Below are 18,795 nucleotides of genomic sequence, written 5' to 3'. Positions count from 1 at the left end.
TGTGAAGCACTGGTGAAAATTGGTGGTGTCTGGCACTAGGCGAGTATAGAGGGGTCCAGTTGTTAAGGAGAATTGCATGGTGCATATCTAGTAATCCTGATTTAGTTAGGAATTGTTCTACTATTATCTATTCATTTCACTTAGGTTGTTGGTTTATTTTTAATCTCATGTGTCAGAGAGGTTTTGAAGTAGTTAATGTGTCACAGAACCAGTCCCACAGGAGAGAGAACTGCATCTTTGGCTAGGTTGCTTTTTCTTAACAATTTCTGTGTTACTACCCAGGACTGAGAGTCTTTAAAAGAAATTAATAAAATGGTATTTTCTTTATTAGAATAATTTATAGATTAGCCAAGAGCTGTATTTGCGTGAGCAGATCGTTTGGCAAGCCTGAGTTTGTTTTGGCAGTGAGGAGAGGCTTTAGCGTTAAGCTTTGCACTCAATAAGCATACTTTTATGTTCACTGTTAACTGTTACAGGAAGTTCTGCTCGTTTTATTTGAGTAAGACTCAGCAAAAATGAAAGAGCTGCAGGACTAAAATAAAAGCAGACAATAAAAATTACTGTTATTTGGAATTTTGATCTTCAAATGTCAAGAAGATGATGATATTGCTTGGGTAAGAAAAGCTTAGTGAAATGCCGTAGAGAGAGATGTAAAAACATGAGAGCAGGTAATGCTCTTAAGAGCTCTTTATATACTGAAACAGCAGAAACTGAGCAGAGGGTGCCCCGTAGGTGTGCTGAGTCATCTGCCTTAGACTGTAACATGACTTACTGTGGACTGCTGCTGGGAAAGATCCGTGCTGACTTGTGCATGACGAAGTGGCACATGATATGTCTGTGCTAGTGCACGTTAGGTCCGAGTAACGTGTTTGTGAGAGAAGTCAGTATATACTTGGTACGTGTACCGAAGGAGTCGGAGGGTGCGATTCATTTAAAGGGAGTTGACTTTTAACTGAAAGCAGAAGATAGTTTTCCTGTATGTCTCATGTACGAAACTTGATGCCAGTGGATATTAGTACAAAGTGTTCTGGATTTTAAAAACATCTTACTCCTGAGGATTGAATCTGCAAAGCTTTCTAGCTCTGTGTGGAAGGCTCCGGTGATCACGGACATAACGCCGCTTGGACAGGAGACTGCGTTGCCTCTCTGTGTTGTAGTCCAGCAGAGTAAGGAATGTGATAAAGCATTGAGCAGTTTATCCTGGTGGTTTATAGAATGATCCTGTCTTTCTGTGAAGCATTGGCAGGGTCCCAGAGGAGACAGGTCACTGATCTGATTACAGCGTGACATTTCCAGTCTGGGTTGAAGGATGGAATTTCAAGGATTTGGGGGGGGGGAGCAGGGAGGGCCCAGGAGGAAGAGAATTTTTTTCAGGTTCCTCTCGCTGTGGATAAAAACAGATTATGCAGGGCTACTGAGGAGGAGGTGACTTGCATACAGGTATTTCATATAATCAAACTCAGAAATAACAAATATCTGTCTCTGGCCCCAATATAGTATTCGAAGTTTATGGCTTGGGACATCTTCATTCTTAATTACAGCTTCTTGTCCTCCAATTTATGTACTGTGGATGTGTCTTTTTAGTTTTCTTGGTTTTGGCATATCTTTATTTTCCTCAATCATGCATGAAAAAGTGTGTGTATATGTCTTTAAAGTGCTGGAAACTAACAGGCGTGAAATACTTAGTGAATTGAGAGGGTGGGTTAAATGTCATAATAGTACGGGAAGAGGGATTAAGTGTTGTACCACCATAAAAGTGTGAATATGCTTTTTCTACCTCATTACTACAAGGAAGTGTTCTCTTTCTCTAGTGATGATGGTTCCAATAGCTGTCTGTGATAATGAAACTGTCTTGTTTCCATCTTATTGCCATTTGTAATCTCCCATGTTTAAAGTAGCTCTTCAAAGTTAGGCAATGTTTTGTTTCCAATTATTTCCAAGGTCATAGCAAGTCACAAACCTTGCAAAACACTGCGTATCTTTCCCAGCTTCATATGTATACCACATCCATATGCTTTGTGCCTGGGAGAGATTTATGTTGTATCTCAGTGCTTGACTGCTTCCTTGTCTGAAGATTGAAGATCTAGCAGGAAAACTGGAGCATGCGTGTGGAAGGCTGTGGCAGCAGCAGCAGTACTTGGTTTGGTGCCAGCCTGTATACACGCAGCTCGTGAACCGTCAGTCCCTGTGATGCCATTCCCATCTTACGCTGCACCGGAGGAATTCCACAGTTCTGTGCTGATCTGCTTGGGAGATTTATTAGCAGAGTGGGGTTTGTTGCTCAAACAGCTATTCTTTTCTCCTGTGGGGAAAAGGTTGGCTGGATCAAGCCAGTTAGCCATCTGCTCCAGCAGTTAGACTGTGCTGAAATAGATGATTTCCTGAGATTTCTCCCAGCTGTATTTTGTATTGTCAGTGCTATCTGTGTCCTTCCTCTGGTATTTGGGCACCACTACACGTCCATAGGCACTGCAGAGTCTGAGTAATGAGGGGTAGGAGAGAAGCCCATCGTGGGTAAGGGGAAACTGTCACCCACTGGTGAAACGTGCCTCTCTAGTGATTGCATATCCACAGTAAGGTCTGTGGGTTTTCTGTTCACGTGTGGTGTGCCCTTCTAATTCTGGCAGTTCGATGCCAGGCTTGGGCTCATTAGGACCCTTTGGAGAGTTATGCTTGTGTGTCAGCTTTGCTTCTGTTGTTCTCCAGCCATTTGAGACCTGCCTTGATAAGGGATCAGGGATGCCACTAATTACTCCCTCTCTCTACTCCCCAAACTTCTTTCAACTGTTGAGATTGTAAATAAATATGACCTATTTCATTAGCTAGTTGTCTGGTGTGGCCAGAGGTACAGGTAGGAATGTCTCTGTGTTTTGTTTTGGTTTTCTTTGGGTTTTGTTTGGGGTTTTTTTGTTTGTGAGTTTTGTTTTGTTTTTTTAAATAGTTATCTCATGTTAAAGTTGTGTTCAAGTCCTTTTTCCCAGTTCAGAGAGCCTGGGATGGTTGATTATCCATATCCACATCTGCTTTTTAGTATAGATGGTATAGCTGTTTGCTTCTGGTTTTCAATTTCCTCAGTAAGAAACTGCTCTTTTCCTTAATGCTTGGTTAATAACCAGTGTTTCAAATAGACTGTTCAAATTGTTTCTGAATTGCAGATGTGTTTGGGAAATTGTTGGTGGATATTTTAATTCCGGTGTGGTAGAGAGGAAGCAATATGATTCAGCTCTTAAATTTTGAACCTCAAATGGTATTTCATAGCACAGCAATACATACACTAGATTTGTCCAGCTGTGTGCTGCTCTTTGTTGAAGGGTTTTTGTGGAATTTCAAGGTGATTTATATTACAGATTTGGTTTACAAAGAATGATTGGCATACTCGATACCAAGATTTACTTTATATATATATATATATATATATATAAATAAATAAAAGGGACAGGGAGGGGGGAAGGCTTGGAAATAAATTTCCTGGATGTTTTAGGCAGTTAGCTCAATCAACTTACAAGTATAAATGTTTTCCTTTGGGTTATGATGATACAATAATAATGGGAATGATTTGACTGTCTGCTGACAAGATGAAAAAAAAATATTGATGTGCTATTAAAAAGGTCATTTGCAGGGAGGGAAAACCCTGGACAATCTTGGCAGATCTCCTACTTGTGCAGTGATGTTAGGATTAACCACATGGAATACCTTCCTCAGTACCATGCTGTCTGGGTAGTATTGATTTCTTATTGATTCCTTGTTGCCTGGTGAACAGTGGCTGTGTGGCATTGTATGTTGTCTTTTGAAGACAGAAGTAATTTTTTTTATTAGCTTTAGAACTAAGCTTTAATGTTTTGTTGATGAAACACACCTAAAGCTTAACTAGTAACTCTTCATTGTTGGCCTTGGCAAAATGATATTAACTGTGAATAACATTGCACTAAATTCTGGAACAAAAGCCTGAGGCTTTTCAGAGTCTCTGTTTAGCATTAGATTTTTGTTGCTGTTTTAAAATGCTTTGATTCTGAATTGCACAAGTCCTAACTTGACATTTCTCTCTTTGCCTTTACTTAGAATTGAGATTTTAATTTTGAGGTTGTTTTTTAAGCTAAGATTTGATAAAAAGTTGCTGTTTTACTTATGTAAGAGCTTTCTATCTGAACAGATATTAGCAAGCAAGTGTATACTCCTTGGTATGAAACTTAAGGCAGTGGTGTGTGGGAAAGTGAAACTAACACATTTGGATGGTTGGGGTGGGGTTTTTTGTTACTGTTGTGCTGCTTGATTTAGAAAAATCTGTTTGCTAGTAAATCTGTGTCACCTGGGCTGTTTTTTTGCTAACCTCACTGGTGACAGACATGAGAAATTTTTTTATTACCTATTTTTCTTTTGATAATGATTCTTTTCATATCACTTCACTTGTCTACTCTTATATTTCTCCTCAGATGTGGAGTTCTGCTATTAATTAATTTTTTTGTCCCAAAGAGATGTCTTGTCATCCATTCTCTTATAATTAGTAACATTTAATCCTTTCAGCATTTTGATTTGAGTGCCAAGTAATAAAGACCTTCCAGGTTCTCCTCTGTCATAGTGTTTCAGTGTAATCTCTCAAAGCATTAAAAATTTTACTTTCGCTGTCAATATAATCTTTAGGTAGGCAATTAATGGTATAAATCAGGGCTAGAAAAGGGTCCTTGAGAAGCAGTTGTCACTCTTCCAGTCCGAAATGACTTCTAGAAATTTTCTTCCTGCCTTCAGGGGATGGAGCTGTTTGGTGGGCAGACTGAGGGCAAATTATCAGTGCTGAATTATACCCAGCACTGCACAGAGGTTCCCAGGGTAACTGAAATGTGACCAGATAAGCCCATGTGGTACTGTGCAACTCTGTACAGATCAGCTTGTGCAAAGGTGCTATAGTAGTAGTACGTAATATTACCTAGCAACGTGCGTGAGCTGTATTGCATGCAGATGGTGTCTGTGCTCTGAGCCATTCATATGTTTTTTCTTGAGGTTATGACAGCTCAGATGTTTTCATAGAGTCATTGTGTGCCAATCCAGAGCCCACTGAACTCGGAAGGAACCTGGCTTGTGATAGAGGTTTTGGATGAAGCCTTGTCAAGCAGAATTACTTAACACTTACAATGAATGCTGTAAAAAAAAAAAAAAAAAGTTTTAGTGGAATAAGCTCAACAGCATTTCAAAAATCGTCTTTGTTAATTCAAATTTGGTTGATGTTAATTGGATCATTTGTAAAGAAAAAAAGAGAACATAAAATCCAAAAGCTAATTAGTCTTATAACTTCAATGAGATAGTTATCTATCTTGATTTTTTTTTTCTTTTAAAAGCTGCATAACAGCAGAAACTGTTTTAAGTGGCTTTTCTAGTGCCAGAGAGTATCTGGAATTAAAGCAAGTCATGACTCAGTCCTCTATTTAATGTCAGAACTGCGCTCCTAGTTCAGCTACACATCTACAAGTGGTATTTACCTGGCACAAAAGTTTTCACTGGCCAGTTCCGGTAGAGAATGCTAACTTTCTGTTTCTGTTTTCTTCTAGGTTATGTTTCACACTATGTGCTGACTGTCTGTACTTACAGAAGATATTTAAAAACAAACAGACTTTTTTTCAAAGATTTTGATTCCAGTGGAATCTGTGCTTTAGATTTTTGTCTTGTCAATTAACTCCTGAAGCAATGCCTGTACAAGCTCCACAATGGACGGATTTTCTCTCCTGCCCGATTTGCACACAGACTTTCGACGAAACGATCCGGAAGCCTATCAGCTTGGGTTGCGGCCACACTGTCTGCAAGATGTGCCTCAACAAGCTCCACCGTAAGGCATGCCCTTTTGACCAGACCACTATAAATACAGACATTGAACTCCTTCCTGTGAACTCAGCCTTGCTGCAACTAGTGGGTGCTCAGGTATTGGTGCCTTTTTTTTTTTTTGAACATGTTTCTGTGTTGTCTTCCTTATTTCTTTTAGACGGACAATTAATGAATAAAGAATCTGACTCTGTTAATAGTGTGTAGAGTAGACATCTACCTTTTTGTAGACTGACAAATACAGGTTGTAGACCTTTGATAATGCTGAAATAGAGGTGCCTGGAACAGCAGTTCAACTCTTGCTTCTACTGGTTACTGACTGCGATTTTGTTACATCCAATTTAGTGTAACCGTGGGCTGTCACCAGAAGAGGCTGGTTCTATTCCCTTCCTTCTTCCCTAATTTGCATCTAGTTATGCTCTCCCATAAGGACGAACTGGATCAGTGATCTGGTGGGAAGCCATTCTTCTGTGTTGCTTCCTTTACCATGTTCACCCTATGGACTCATGATCGGCTGTCCCAAAAGCAGGAGCAGGGAGTAAGGGAAGTGGGACGGACCCCTCTGGTAGCAGCCTTTACACTGCCTTATGTTTAATTTGAAACAGTGCTCTGGAGAGCACATGTTAATCTAAATTAACATGTGTTGAGCTGACATGTTAATCTAAATCCATATAGGTAAATGAGAGGAGCCTGCCTGAGACTCCCCTTTCTGCTGGAACCGGTACTTGTGAGGTCAGCTGAACCGGTGATCTGATGGGGATGAGTACTCCAGTGGCACTGGTACTGACAGCAGCCAGAGGAAAGGGGCAGGGATGTGTGAAAAGCAGGATCACCCTGTTCAGTTGCAGCACAGGCTTAAATGGGCACAAGCTTATCAGGGTTAGATCACTGGTCGTTTCCTGTGACCCATACCTCCCAAGGTTGGACAGGATTGTGGGCTTGGGGAGAGGAGGGACAATCATGTCTAACTTATGCGTGAGGAACAAAAATGTAGATGGGATGCGTTTATCACAGTGGGGTTATTTTGTTTTGTTCTGTGTCTGGGCTTAGCTGAGTTGGAGGCAGCAGGAAGTTCAGTGAGATCCATAGCTCAGGGAAAAGCAAAGAGCTATGTTGTGGAGGAACTTTAAAAGGTGTGGAGGAAAGACAGATGTTCTTACGCTTTTCATTAGGTACTGTGACTTAGAGATCCAGACGTGGTTTTGCCACTTCTTTTTTAGTTTTTGGTTTATCAAGTAATATGGCTAATTTGGTGTTCTTTTGAGGTGTATGGCATTAGAAGTTATTTCAGAAGTTTAAAAACTGCATTGTTTCTGGCTGTGCTAAGTGACTCATCCTGCTCTGCAGGAGAGGACGATGAGACTCTGTGCTTCCATTTCTGTGACGTGTATGCCGCCATCTTTGAAGAGCTTCAAAGCAGTTTGAAATCCGTGTGTGATGCCATAAATAAATACTGTAATTCTCTGCCTCCCTTATATCTTCCTTTCTCTCCGGAATTTTCTAGAATAGTTCCAGCTGTATCCAAATGTCCACATTTATGATAAATGTCTTTTTTTCCTCCTGCATTTTTTGGTTGGTTTGTGTGCCTTCGTTAAGCTTTGTGAGAAGCTATGTGATAGCTTTCGCTTGATCTTTGCCTGAACTAAAATTTCCCTAAAAACAAGATCCTCTGGAATGAGATGAAAAATCACCCTCCCTCTGTTACAGGTAATTCAGAATTTCATTCTGGTTTTGCTAGTTAGCCAGCCAGAGTTTCTTCGTACATACATGTGTCAGTATGAAGAAGGAAGAGTGTCTTTATGATGGTGGTGTATCTGTCTTGAGTGCTCTGAACTCTAGGTTCTGTCTTTGAACTAATGACATAATTTTTGTGCTCCTTTTTATATCTTAAATTTTTATGTGATCAAGATTCATAGGATCTTGTTTCATGGTGACCTTAAAGCTGCAAATGCTACCAAAAGAGACAGTATTCCTTTCCCCCTCTTTTTGCCACTCATTCCTGCATGTATGCAGCTTGCTGCAGTCTCTTACCTAAACAATAATTGATCTTAGCTGGGTTTTTATTACTGACAACTCTCCCCCTAAAAGAAATTTGCACCACCTCCACCCCAGCTCCTAATTTCAATGAGCTTGTGAATGAAATCAGCATTCAGTATAACTCACCCTCCTTTCTCTTCTTTCCCTTTTCCTTCTTGACACCTGTTGTAGTGTTTACCAGACTATGGAGTACTAGAAAATAAGCACACTACTTTGCTGTGAAGGACAGGGAAACAGTCGCTATTTTCCACTAGTCTCTCTAAGGCCTTTTTTTTTTTTAATCTTTTTATGGAAAAGGACTTGGTAAGGAAGGGGGGGGGGAGAGAGTACGTGAGAGAAACTACAATAATTTTAACTCTGTCTCATAAAGAACGTGGGCTCTTTGGTACATATCGACCAAAATAATCCGTGAGCAGCAAACGAGCTTACAGAGCATGAGTAGTATCAACAACTTGAGTGAAACAAAGCCTGTTTTCTCATTCCACTTCTTGGTTTAGTTTCAGGAGGGTGTACGTGTCATTAATGTTCCATAATCTCCATCAAACCCTTGTACACCTTAACCTGAGTCCATGGAGACGTGTAATACTTTTAAATGATAAATTGAAAAAACCAGGTTTCATTTTAGAAGGAAATACAGTACAACACAATTAAAGCTTTTATCTGGTAGGGGGGTGGGGGGGGAAAGAACAATTTGTTCTTTTCCCTTTGGGGAGGCTTCTGAGAAGTTCACACATTTGTAAGCGTTATGTGCTTTTTTTGCTGGAGGCAGAGGAGGAGACCAGGCAGTTTGAAGAAACAAATCTGTTCTGCTGTGACTGACAGCAATGATAGGATTCCAGGGCAAGTCACGTTGGTTGACTTTCATGCAGGCACAATGGGTGAAATAAGCAGGACTGTACTTCTGGGGAAAATGTACTTTGTCACACAGTCACCCGGAAAAGCAGTAACCTATTTCTCTGACAGCAGCATTATCTCTCCGTGTAGGTTTTGTCAGTTTAGCAGTGAAATGAGTTGGTTTCTTACTTGAATTACAGACTGTTCCTCAGTTTTCCATGTCCTCACCTCTTTCCAAAAACGAAACCTGTTACCCAGGTTATAGCCACCCTTAATGTGAAAATTAACTGTTGCAGAGACTCAAATTCCTGCTCCCCCACTGTAGCATGGCACATACACATCAACAGTGGTTACAGGGTCTGTTCTGGAAGGCAGTGGTCAAGCAATTCAGCTCATATAGATAAGTTTAGCCACATAAGAAGATGGTGGGGAGGGGGAGATGGGACTGTAAGGGGCAGATGGGAATTATTATTCCTGGGAGAGCTGGAAATAGTTGAGTGCCTAAGCAGGAGCTAAGCGAATTGTGAGGGAAGGGAGGCACAATGGCCTTGAACACAAATCAAAAAGGCATTCATGGGATACCTTGCTCTTTAAACTTCTTGGGTAAAGAAATCCCTTAAGCCAGTTTCTGTGGGGTTGAGTTTTGAATTTTTATTATTTAAACATCCACATATTACTCAGTACGTGCAACTATTTTAAACATCCACCGTGCCAGTGTTTTGAAGGTGCATAATCGTGGATCTGTCATCTAATCTCTTCCCTCCTTGTTTTTTTAACATATGAAACAGCAGCATGCACGTTCCAAACAGGTGACATTAAGTGGCAAAAATTCCTGTGGTGCTTAAATTTCTTTCGTAGTCTCCTGCTGGACATGATAAATACAATTCTAGACATTAGGCAATGGAGTCACGTAGATGAAGAGAGAACGGGTGGAGTGATCTTAACTCATAGCCCTTTCAAAAGGGGAAGTTTATAATTGCAGAGATATTAGTGGCACGTTTGATAATGTTGTATTGTAACTTTTGGTGAAATGAGGTGCCACAAAAGAGGAATTATCTGTTCTGAGTGCAAACTCTTGAGGAACTGAAGACAGCAGGGTTTCGGCTTTGTTCGGTTTTTGGGGGTTTTTTTGGCAGGAAGCAAATACTGTGTTCGCAGGGGGGAGAAATATTGGGGGAAACAGTTTTCAGACAAAAAGGGGTTTGTTTGGTTTAAAATGTTCTCATTCTGTGCAATTAAATGTCTAATGGTAATTAGTGACAGCTCAAGCTGACATCCTTCATCAAATTATGCTTAAATCACCAACGCAAAATCACTGCCTGGTATGAGATGATGCTTTAGCATTCTTTTCCGGTCCCTTTCCTCATGCTGTCATAACCTGCCTCTTCCCACAGCCACAAATAGTCATGCTGATGGGTGGCATTCCACTGCCAAGATACTCGAAGTCATTGCCAAGGCAGATGCGCACAAAACAGTCACAAATTTAAAGTAATTAAACAGATGAGATTTATTTTTCCTGTCTTGTTCAAGTCCCCCTTGGGAGGTGTTTATTATATTATGTAAATATATTTGCAGTGAAAACTGATTAAGGGTGTGGTGTCTGAGAGAATGGAATATTGAACGAGGATGAACATAATGAACTCACTCTGCAGGGCATCTATTTTGAGCCTCTCAAGAGGCATTGTAAACAGAAGTGACCATAGTGTCCTGCGTGCTGTCAAAAGGATATTTTGCGAAGAGGAAGCCAAAATGTTTTGGAGTAGAATTATTTCTCAGATGTCCCTCAGCAATTGCATGACAGAGCCAAAATTACAAGTCAGATCTCCTGTGACTTTTATGAATCATGTCTTTACCATTTTTTTTCTTGGTAGATGCTGTTCTTATAGTCGTTCTAACCCTAAAATATTAAAGTCTTGGAAGTGCATGTAATAGAACCAGCAAAAGGGCAAATTATTTGTAAGTTTTACCACAAGATGTATCATGAGTGAAGATAAAGTGCGTGGAGAAATACATGCTCTTCTGAAGACTACTACCGAAACCACAAAATAAGCATCTTGTTTCATTGTTCAGTAGTACACTTGGTCCTTCTTAGGGTGAGAGTTAAACTCTCATCTCTTTTGGGCTCATTTTGCAAACAATACAGTTGTGCAAGGCTTTTAGATTTTTACACCGAAGCTTCCCTTGCAAAGAGAAGAAATGGTAACCATATGCAGACATGCAGTATTGAATAGATTGATTAACTCTTGGAAGTTTTTCTATGCCAGCTTTTTCCTGGGGGAGGGGGGGAAGCTTTCTGTTAGTTGCCTAGCCAGTCCTTGTGTCTCACTGGTGGAGTTGCGCTGTGTATGGCATTCCGAACCACTGCTGTGAATGTGTGTGCTAAACCTACCTTAATTCAAGATCGAAATCCGGGGCTGAACACGGCTTCCCATCCCACGTCTGTTCTAAGCCCTCTTGAGTCTGCTGGGTGTTGCGACGCTGTGATTGTGTTTCAGGTTGTCGCCAGTGCCATATTGAATGCTTGCAGGAGTAAATAGGAATTTGCACAAAATATATTACAGCAGTAAATAGGGCAGGGACTATGTAATCTCTGTCTCAGCACAAATGCATGAGATGTGTGTCGTTTGATCAATAAGCCAGTTCTACTTGTATAACTTCTCAGACAGAAGCATACCACTAAAATGGCAGTGCCTTTGAAAAGAAGGTGGAGTATTCTGTTAACATGAAAGCAAATGTTGAAGGTGTTAATACTTGTTTTCCAAATCCCAAGACACCAGTCCAGCTGAGGCTGTTGCAACAGTTATGGCTGACCACTGTAAAATACAGATGCGAAATCTCATTTTGCTCAAAGCTTTCTTGCTTACAGACACAACCCAACACCCCCCCCCCCCAACCAAAACACCCCAAACACACACAACCTCATCCCCAAAATAAAAGCAAAACCAAAACACCTCCAAGACTTCACAAGTTAACTGCAGTCTGTGAAGAGCATCCAGGCTAACCTTGGTGTGATTAAACTTGGTTTTGGTTTTGCCTTTAATAGGAGTAAAAGGGGAGGTGTCTGATCCAGCTCTCTTGATTATGTTAGTTTTGGGGAGATATTAACTCTTAATTACAGCTTATATGTTATACTCAGAGACTTTTTTTGTCACCTACTATAAAAGCAAGAGTTATACAGCTAGTAACTTTTGATTTTGCAATGTGTGTCAAATGAGCAACTCTGCATGTGCAGTTGTCTATGTCTGTAGAAGTGTGATTGAAACAGATTACTTTCTATTAAAATTGTGAGGGAAGTTGCTGTCCACATTGGTGGTGGCGGCAACCATACGTGTATGTGTGTATGTTTTATATATATTCACTGCTTTTATTTGCTGCTGCCATTGTAATGCTACTCTTTACGTGGCTGGGTTGCATGTGAAGATTAGCAGCTTGTAGCTGTCTTTAACTCAAGCATTAAAGGCTTTTGCTTTTAGATGGAGGGCCTGGGTTGGTCCCTGTAAGCAGCTATGTGGGATTAGCATGCTGGTATTGCCTGTGGGTTAGTGATTGACTTGGAAATAGAACTTGAAGTCTGAGATCCGTTTGCACTTCAATAGCATATGCAAAAAGTACTTGTGTTTAGTCTTCTGAGAAATTCCAGTGCTTTATACTATTATACATTGAGTTGATTGCTGAATAGGGATGTTGAGAAACAGTAGTACAGTGCTATACTGCACCCCCAAATTTTTTTAAAGCTTTAAGAATTTAGCTGGAAGAAAACAAAAATGAAATTATAACTTGGGCATGGTGGTGGGCCAACATTTCTTTGAAAAATCCTGATTTCTGGTGAATGCATGTATGAAGAAATAAATGCCACAACAAAAAAAACCCCATAGAATATAACTGGCCTGTGTTGTCAGATTAATACTTGCAGGTTGTGTTCATATGCATTGTGTAGGATAACTGGGTCTTCCTGCTTTGATAATTTTAGTCAGAATATGTTCCAAGGGTGTCTGAGTATATTTGCTGCTAAGTCTTTTTCCCACTAATCCAAGTAGCTCCAATCAGTTATCCCTGGAAGATTTTAGAGCTATGAGGTCGTGGATATGAACCTGTATTTACCTGCAAACCAGGATTTGTCTGATTTGTTCTTTTTTTTTTTTTTTTGACCAGCCAGCTTTGGGGATGTCTCAATATGTATGTGTTATTTCCACCAAAGCTTTATAGTTATAAGAAATGTCATGTTTCTTATGTAGTATTTCTTTTTTGTCATGGAATAAGCCTTCTGCTTCTAGCTCCTGTCAGCCACTAAATAACAGAAATGTGCTAACCATAAATTCTTTACATTTTTTCTTCATTTCTGATATTTTTAATGCTATTTATTCATTAAGCAAGCTGAAAAAATGCTTACTAATACAGAAAAAACACAGAAGGGGAACAAAACAGGAAATGCTTGATATTAACAAGCTTGATGTGCTGTTTGTAAGCACAACCGCCACTTATTTATGCATATTCATCATAGATGTACATGTCATCTCTTTTCAGGTTCCTGAGCAGCAGCCAATTACTTTATGTAGTGGAGCTGAAGATACCAAGCATTATGAGGAGGGCAAGAAATGTGTGGAAGAATTAGCGTTGTACCTCAAACCACTCAGCAGCGCGAGAGGTAGTTCCTGCATTGTTTCCTTTGAAAATGAAAGCTGGGAACAAATAAGATGCAAAACAAACTATAGAAGTGATTAGTTAGTGTGTCTGAAAAATGCTTATAAACCTAGTTTAAAAACAAATTGAAACAAATTTCCTAAGCATTAAAGTTATGTTTTCACGGGACAGGGGAGAGATCTAAAAGTGTTATGTCAAAAATAATACTGAGAAAAGGCTGAGGTATTTGGCTGCAGTACACTAAGTTGAGACAAACTTTGTAAGTTGAGTTGACCTCTGCAGGCTATGTAAAAATAGATAATTCTGCTTTTTTCCTTTTTTTTTTTTCCAGTTCTGCTTTGCTTTGAGCTAACTGTAGTAAGGCAGCTTGTTTGTAGAGGAAGAATAAACTGAAACAAGAAAGTTACTGGATATATAAGAGAAATAAATAATACTCTGCTTATACAAGAGTTGGGTCAATCTGAGTAATTCTAATTTAGCAAAACTGCACTGGGTTCAAGAGAATGGATTTTATCTATATTATATATGGTGGACTTGAAAAATCTGTCAACCCAAGTAGTAGAAGTGAGCATCATGGCCATCAGGTTTTCAAAAATAATTTTTTACAAAAAAACCCCTTTGTCTCAAGCTTTTCCAACTAGTACAGTATGATAGCAGTATTGATCTGAGTAGTAGTAGTGGCCCAACGAACAGGCAGCATGCTGCAGAACAAACTCCATGTGGTAGCCATATCTCTAGTGAGTCACTTGTTCCTTTGACTTGCTTTAAGTGGCTCCCAGCACATTTGTGAATCACAGGTTTTGAACATAATTAAACATCACCCAAACAGTTTTGAAGTCGGGTAAGTTCAATTTGGCTAGGCCAAAGAAGTGGAGATGTCAGGTATAGATAAAAAACTAAATGTTGTGTGAAAACATATGTCAAAGGCAGCAGTGATCCCTGAAGCCCATGAATAAGGGAAGGACCTGCCTTATGATCCTGCACTTGAGGAGACACCTGGGAATCATAGAGTCATGGAAAAGACCTCTAAGATCATCAAGTCCAACTGTCAGTCTGTATGGGAAGGGTGCAGGACAGACTTCCAACATGGGGAGAAAATTCATTAAAGGTTCCACCTTCTTAGAGAGCCAAATCAGTCAATCACAAGACTTAAACCTGTGGGAAAGCTGGCTCCCAGGAACTGTTTGCTTTTAATGCTGAGTGAAACAAATTGCCAAAAATGAACTTCTGATATGCCTTCTCTAGTGTTCTGTTTAACAAAGTGGGCAGTAGGAGAACTAGGTTTGCACTTAGGCAGTACAGTGCTTGAAGAAGAGGCACAAGAGGAGGAGATATGAGGTAGTCAATTTTTTTTTCTGCTTCATTTTGTTTTGAAAGGTGTGGGTCTTAATAGTACCACTCAGAGCGTGCTAAGTCGTCCCATGCAAAGGAAACTTGTGACGTTAGTTCACTGCCAGCTAGTGGAGGAAGAAGGACGGATCAGAGCCATGCGTGCAGCACGGTCACTCGGTGAAAGAACAGTCACAGAGCTCATTCTTCAGCATCAAAATCCTCAGCAGCTCTCTTCCAACCTCTGGGCTGCAGTGAGAGCCAGAGGGTGCCAGTTCCTTGGGCCAGGTTGGTAACATCACAGTGCTACTTCTGTACTAGAAGTAATTAAGAATTGAGGAGGATTGATAACTGGATGTCAAATTGCTGGAGTGATTTTAATAGGCTGTGGCTTAATTTCTTAATAGTAGGCTTTCAGAATTAATGATATATTTGTTGGGCTGCTGTTGTGGACTTTCTCACACTTTCAGTGCTTTTGCAAGTCTTCTATGAAATTCAGAATAATATATGTGCTTTTGTTCCCATGATAAAATGGGAAGTAGTTTCTCACTTGCTGTTCTTTGAAGAAGTAAGAGCCTTCTTAAAAAAACAGTAAGATTACTAGAAGTGACTGGACATGGCTTCTTTTCCTTCTCCGTAGTAATAAACATAGAAAACAGTTGTGGGTAGAGATTTGTTACATTTGGGGTGGGTGTCTTAGACACTTAGAAATTAAATTCCTTTTCATAGAATACTAAATCAGTCTTGCTTAAAAATTAATAAGTCTTGTTACTGAAAATGTAGACCTCACTTGTTGAGAACCAACAAATATAATGCCTTGAAATACTAAGCCAATTTCTTAAAATACTGGGGGGGAGCTTTCCCCCACTGAAACAAATGGAGGAAGGCTACCTTTGGGATGCCAACTTTTGCACCACTGCAGGGAAGAGAGGCTTGTTCCCTAGCAAAATGTGTGGTGCTACAGCACCTAATGTACTTGTGTGGGCACTAATTGCTCTTTTACCTGCATGGGAACCAACCCTGCCCTTCCTCAGCCCGTCGGCTTTTTCTGCTGGGATAGGTGTGGAACGTAGATAATACACTTTGAAAACTCTTATATTTGTAATTGAGAGATGTGTAGACAGGAATGGAGAAGTCTTCCTATTATCTAATTCCCAAAATAGAACAAATAATAATATTAAAAAAAAAGTCCTGTTGCCCCAGTCACAGTCTAGGATTCTGGAAGTGTTCCTTCTCTCTTTTCCCTCCCTTCTTGCTCAGCTCCCTTTCCTGTCTGTGGGTTTGTGTGCCTTGGGGTGGGGGGTTGGTAGCTGGTCTCCCACTTGTAGGGAAACAAGAAACTGTGCAGAAATCTTTCTTGGTCTTATCTCCTCTTTTGTCTCTCTTCACATTTCCTCCCCATCCAGCAATGCAAGAGGAGGCTTTAAAGCTGGTTCTACTGGCTCTGGAAGATGGATCTGCTTTGTCACGAAAGGTCTTGGTTCTCTTTGTGGTTCAGAGGCTGGAGCCGCGATTTCCTCAGGCTTCTAAAACTAGCATTGGGCATGTTGTCCAGCTGCTTTACAGAGCCTCGTGCTTCAAGGTACAAAGATGATTCTGCTCAAAGATTTCGTAATGTGGGAAAATATTTCTTCATATAACAAAAAGATTCCTCAATTTAGAATTAATTTTTAATACCCGTTCACAACTTCTGAAAACTGTTGGTTTTCCCATCAATTTTCATTGTCCTGTAATGTGAAATGTGTCTAAAAATATGTGTAATTATAGAAAGTATTCCTCATTAAGTCCCACGCGTGTTTGGAGAGTTCTTTGTCATGATGGCAATGTAGTCTGAAATTGCAACTTTAAGCTGTAAATCTAAGTTTTGACTCTGTCTAGGTTTAATAGATGCACAGTAACAAAACCTGTATGTAAATCAGCATAATTTATCTCCTTAGAGGCTTAAAGCTGGAAAATCCCCAGTTCTGTTAATTGAGTGGTGGTGTGGTTAGAAACACAGAAATATGAGGCTCTTGGATATCAGAACTGTATAAATAGAAGTTAAGCTGCTTATTGGATTTTACAGTATTTAATGGTCAGTTCCCAGGTGCTCAACTTAAATGTCATTCACTTTTGCTAAATGAGGAGAAAATTGCTTTGTTGTTGCTAATTGTACCCTCAAACAAAATTCTGCAATACAAACAAAATACTTGGATCGGAGAAGTAAGGTGTGGATGCTGTCAAGTGGTTTACGAAGTGTGATGCTTCCACCAGTATCTGGGTCAGAGTCTGAGTAAATTGTTTGGTATCCATTTCATGAAGAGTGTGTTAGTTTAGTAGGAAGTAGTAATCACTCCATAGTATCATTGTTCAGTTCAGTTTGGGAGGAAGAACTTAGTTACTGACTGAAGATTTCACTAGCCTTGGACTTTACGTCATCTCTGGCTTATCCTGCTTAATTGCATTTGGCTCGTTTCTCCCCACTAGGTGACAAAGCGAGATGAGGATTCCTCCCTGATGCAACTGAAGGAGGAATTTCGGACTTACGAAGCTCTCAGAAGGGAACACGATTCCCAGATAGTTCAAATTGCTATGGAAGCAGGTTTACGCATTGCACCGGATCAGTGGTCCTCACTGTTATATGGAGACCAATCTCACAAATCCCACATGCAGTCTATCATTGACAAGGTAAAGCCATCTAAAATCAGCCTAGTCTATCTTGTTTGCAACTGTAGTAGATTTAAATGCTTGTAACGTGAATTTACAAATTGTGCCTGTGTGTACTAACCCATTAATCATTTGCCCTGTTACTTCAAAACCAGTTATGGCCTAAATAATTAGAATATATATTTGTAACCTAATGAATCTCACTCCCTCTGCCATCCTACCATCTCTTTCTACTTTACCTTTTTCTGCAGAGGGGAAACCACAAAGGTTAGCTGCACAGCTGGGCTGTCTCCTTTCTGAACAGCTGGTAACTGCCAATGTAGTAACAGGTTAATGTTCCGTGTTTCCAGGCAGGAAGCTAGTGCATAAGTTGGAAGAAAATCAGTCCCCTAGTCTCTACCTGAAGTAAGAGAGGGAGACGGAAGCACGTTTCTTAAATAAAATGACTTGGCCTCTGGAAATGCCCAGATCTCTTTTTGTTTAGAGGGGACATAGGATAACTGGGCTTTTAAATTAGGGGACTCAAGTGCCTAAATCAGGTGGGAAGAGCTGAACCCTATTGAATGGTTACAAAAGCTGTAAAGCCTTTGCTGTAGCTGCCATGCAGGAGGATTAGCTTCAAGATCGGTCTGCTGTGTATTTATGCATTTGCCCACCTTTTCAGGTGTCCTGTCAGACCTCTCTTGAAGGATCTAGGTAGAATTAAAGGATTTAAAATAGTGAAATTGGGTGATGTTAGTAAATGGAACATTGCTAGCTATCTTTGTCCTTCCACCATCTCACTCTTGTCTGCTGTACTCAGTTTAAAGCAGCATGCAAGCCGGTTAGTTTGGGGATTGGAGATATTGGACTCTTCAGAAATCTAAATTAAACAGTTCTTAATATTCTATATTTTTTCTGGGTGCCAGCACAACACAGAAAAGAAATAAGTTGCTAGAAATAATACCAGCCTTTGTTTTGTCTATTTAGAGCTGTATTTTAACCTGCAATGTCAAATAATTGTGCATCCTTTATGCCACAGAAGGAATTTAACAGAAGGCACTGACTGAAATGGGCTTGTGCAAAAAACATTTTACTCCAGTTTTGGAAGACAGCTCTTGTGAGCTTGGTGCAGCCTTCAGAAACCATGAGGATTGCTTTGCCTGTAGGAAGTTAATTATTATAACTTTTTTAAGTTGCAGACCCCAGCCTCGTTTGCACAGAGTGTTCAGGAATTAACTATTGCTCTTCAGAGGACTGGAGATCCAGCTAACCTGAATCGTCTTCGACCTCACCTAGAGCTCCTGGCAAATATTGATCCCAGTCCAGGTAAGTCTAGATGCTTTATAAAAAAGCCCTTTAACTTACAGTTTAGCAAGAGGAGCTTCACACTGTTGAAGGATTGAAAGCTGTTCATCAAGTGCAGGGAAACATCCTCGAACTCATAACTTTAAGATTCTTGAGTAGTATTCATATCCAGCCTGGGATCAGCAGTAATCGGGGTGAGGAACTGAACTATTC

The 18,795-nt window shown here is 40.1% G+C and overlaps 1 protein-coding gene across 5 annotated transcripts in view; it reads left to right on the top strand.

The window, feature by feature from the left end:
* The window catches only part of RC3H1 (ring finger and CCCH-type domains 1), a 76,080-nt gene that overhangs the window by 18,417 nt on the left and 38,868 nt on the right, over positions 1 to 18,795 (top strand). For all 5 annotated transcript variants that reach the window (XM_054834096.1, XM_054834093.1, XM_054834092.1 and 2 more), the window contains exons 2-7: positions 5,541 to 5,907; positions 13,204 to 13,324; positions 14,698 to 14,937; positions 16,056 to 16,231; positions 17,116 to 17,316; positions 18,471 to 18,603. In XM_054834096.1, the coding sequence (XP_054690071.1) occupies positions 5,677 to 5,907; positions 13,204 to 13,324; positions 14,698 to 14,937; positions 16,056 to 16,231; positions 17,116 to 17,316; positions 18,471 to 18,603 (1,102 nt within the window). In that variant the 5' untranslated portion in view covers positions 5,541 to 5,676. The remainder of the gene's footprint in view (positions 1 to 5,540; positions 5,908 to 13,203; positions 13,325 to 14,697; positions 14,938 to 16,055; positions 16,232 to 17,115; positions 17,317 to 18,470; positions 18,604 to 18,795) is intronic.

This window comes from Grus americana, chromosome 8, assembly GCF_028858705.1.
Source record: "Grus americana isolate bGruAme1 chromosome 8, bGruAme1.mat, whole genome shotgun sequence".
Classification (NCBI taxonomy): Eukaryota; Metazoa; Chordata; class Aves; order Gruiformes; family Gruidae; genus Grus; species Grus americana.
This window is presented reverse-complemented; position numbering and strand designations above follow the sequence as displayed.